This window comes from Buceros rhinoceros, unplaced genomic scaffold (assembly GCF_000710305.1).
Source record: "Buceros rhinoceros silvestris isolate BGI_N320 unplaced genomic scaffold, ASM71030v1 scaffold38252, whole genome shotgun sequence".
Lineage (NCBI taxonomy): Eukaryota > Metazoa > Chordata > Aves > Bucerotiformes > Bucerotidae > Buceros > Buceros rhinoceros.
This window is the reverse complement of record NW_010400126.1, coordinates 8,859-10,627: the sequence shown is the minus strand read 5'-3', so window position 1 is coordinate 10,627 and position 1,769 is coordinate 8,859. Positions and strand designations below refer to the sequence as shown.

The following is a 1,769-nucleotide window of genomic DNA, read 5'->3' as shown; positions in this document are numbered from 1 at the left end:
AATCCAGCACTGTCATGTATCCTCTTGCCTTCCAAGATTTAATTTGAGGCATTTCGTTCCTCGGCGGTTGCAGGCAGTGGGAAATACCCACCTGCTGATGTCACCTGCTGAATCAGGGCCCAAGATCTGGAATGAACATCCTGTCACCGTAATTCCTGCGGCACGACCGTTCTTAACGACTTCCTAAACCCGCTCAGTCCTGCTGAGCAAGGCTGGTGTTAGGAAAGCGACTGGGTTCCACCACAGCTACCCGCTGGTTCTTGTTGACGTGGTGGTTGTGGTTCCAGACAAAGCTCTGGAGGGTCTGCTCGCAGCTTGCTGGAGCAGCGCTTTAGCACGAGTTTGCTCTAATGTAGATTACGGTGAGTGGCTCCATCGCCCGTAAAGGTTGGGTCGAGCTGTGTTCACCTCGATATTCATATACTCGATATACTGTTCACCTCAGTATTGAGGGAGAGGCCATGCCCTGTCAGGATGTTTTTAGAGGACAGGGAGAGTCGTGGTGGGCTGGCAGTGTGTCTTCACTGCCAGGTTATGGAACAACTCCATTAAATAAAGCTCATAGAGTTGAAATTTAAGTGGCCTTCCAGATACCGTGCAGCACCGATCCTTTCGGCAGGGTCTTCTCACAACAACTGGTTGTGCAGCTGGTTTGCAATTTACAGTGGAATTGTCTTAACCCTGTTAGTTCTTTGAACCATCCCGTGGGTGGCCGTGGAGCTTCGCTATTATCTGATTGGATCTGCTTCGTTTCTCTTGGTGGTAGATTCTCACTTGCCGGTAGCATTTCTCTCTTCTTCCCTGCCCTCCCTTCTCCCTCTTCCTTTGGTGAACTGCAGATCTTGGATTTTGGCTTGGCCAGACACGCCGATGCTGAAATGACGGGCTACGTGGTGACGCGCTGGTACCGCGCCCCTGAAGTCATCCTCAACTGGATGCACTACAACCAGACGGGTGAGCTGCCGCGCTTCCGCGGGCGACTGCCCGGTGACGAGCCCGGGGATCCTGCTGTCACAGCAGGGTCAAATCTCCCGTAATCCTCCAGATATTTTTCTCCTTCATCATCGGTCTCCCCTGGAGCGGAGCAAGTCCCAAAGCTGTTGCACAACTCCCAAAGCTGATGCCTGCGGGAAATGGTGAATGCGGAGATTTTAGCAGCATAGGAAGAACAGAGGAGAGTGGGAAACAGGAGAGAAATTTAAATCAGTGCCTGCTGCAAGCAACAGCCCCAGCAATCTCTGCTGGGGTTTTTACCTTTTTACCACCCTTTATTTTCTCTTTTTTTCTCCCTGGACAGTGGATATCTGGTCGATTGGCTGTATCATGGCAGAAATGCTGACTGGGAAAACGCTCTTTAAAGGAAAAGACTGTATCCTCTCAAACTGACCCTTGTCCCTGGGGGGAGTAATAATTCTTGGTGCGTGTGAAAGGGTTTTTGTGAATGAGAAAAGTCGGTGTTGGTTTGGTTTACCAGGAGGTGATCACAGGGACCAGTCTCTTCGGTGAGGAAAACAGAGAGGGAGCCAAGTCCCCGTTAGAAACACCCCTCTGTGCCGGACACGTGTCTCTGCACCCTGCGTGGCCACCGCTCCATCCCCAAACCTTGCCAAACCCTAGGTGCCCTGGCAGAGCTGCGCCGGCAAAATTATCCCTTGGTGAGAATGGCATCCCTGGAAAAAAGCCTTGGCGCTCTTTTTGCCAGTCTAGTGAGTCTCTGCTCGCGCGGCTCTGTTGGGTTTGCAGCGTAACCTGCTTGTCGCTGCCACCGG

At 52.1% G+C, this 1,769-nt stretch overlaps 1 protein-coding gene across 1 annotated transcript in view; it reads left to right on the top strand.

Annotated features, from left to right (window-relative positions):
• Positions 1 to 1,769, top strand: part of MAPK13 (mitogen-activated protein kinase 13) — a gene marked incomplete at its 5' end in the record, with an annotated part of 5,810 nt that overhangs the window by 1,813 nt on the left and 2,228 nt on the right. Inside the window, 2 exons of the mRNA XM_010131749.1 lie at positions 840 to 954; positions 1,298 to 1,369. Coding sequence (XP_010130051.1) covers positions 840 to 954; positions 1,298 to 1,369 — 187 coding nt within the window. The remainder of the gene's footprint in view (positions 1 to 839; positions 955 to 1,297; positions 1,370 to 1,769) is intronic.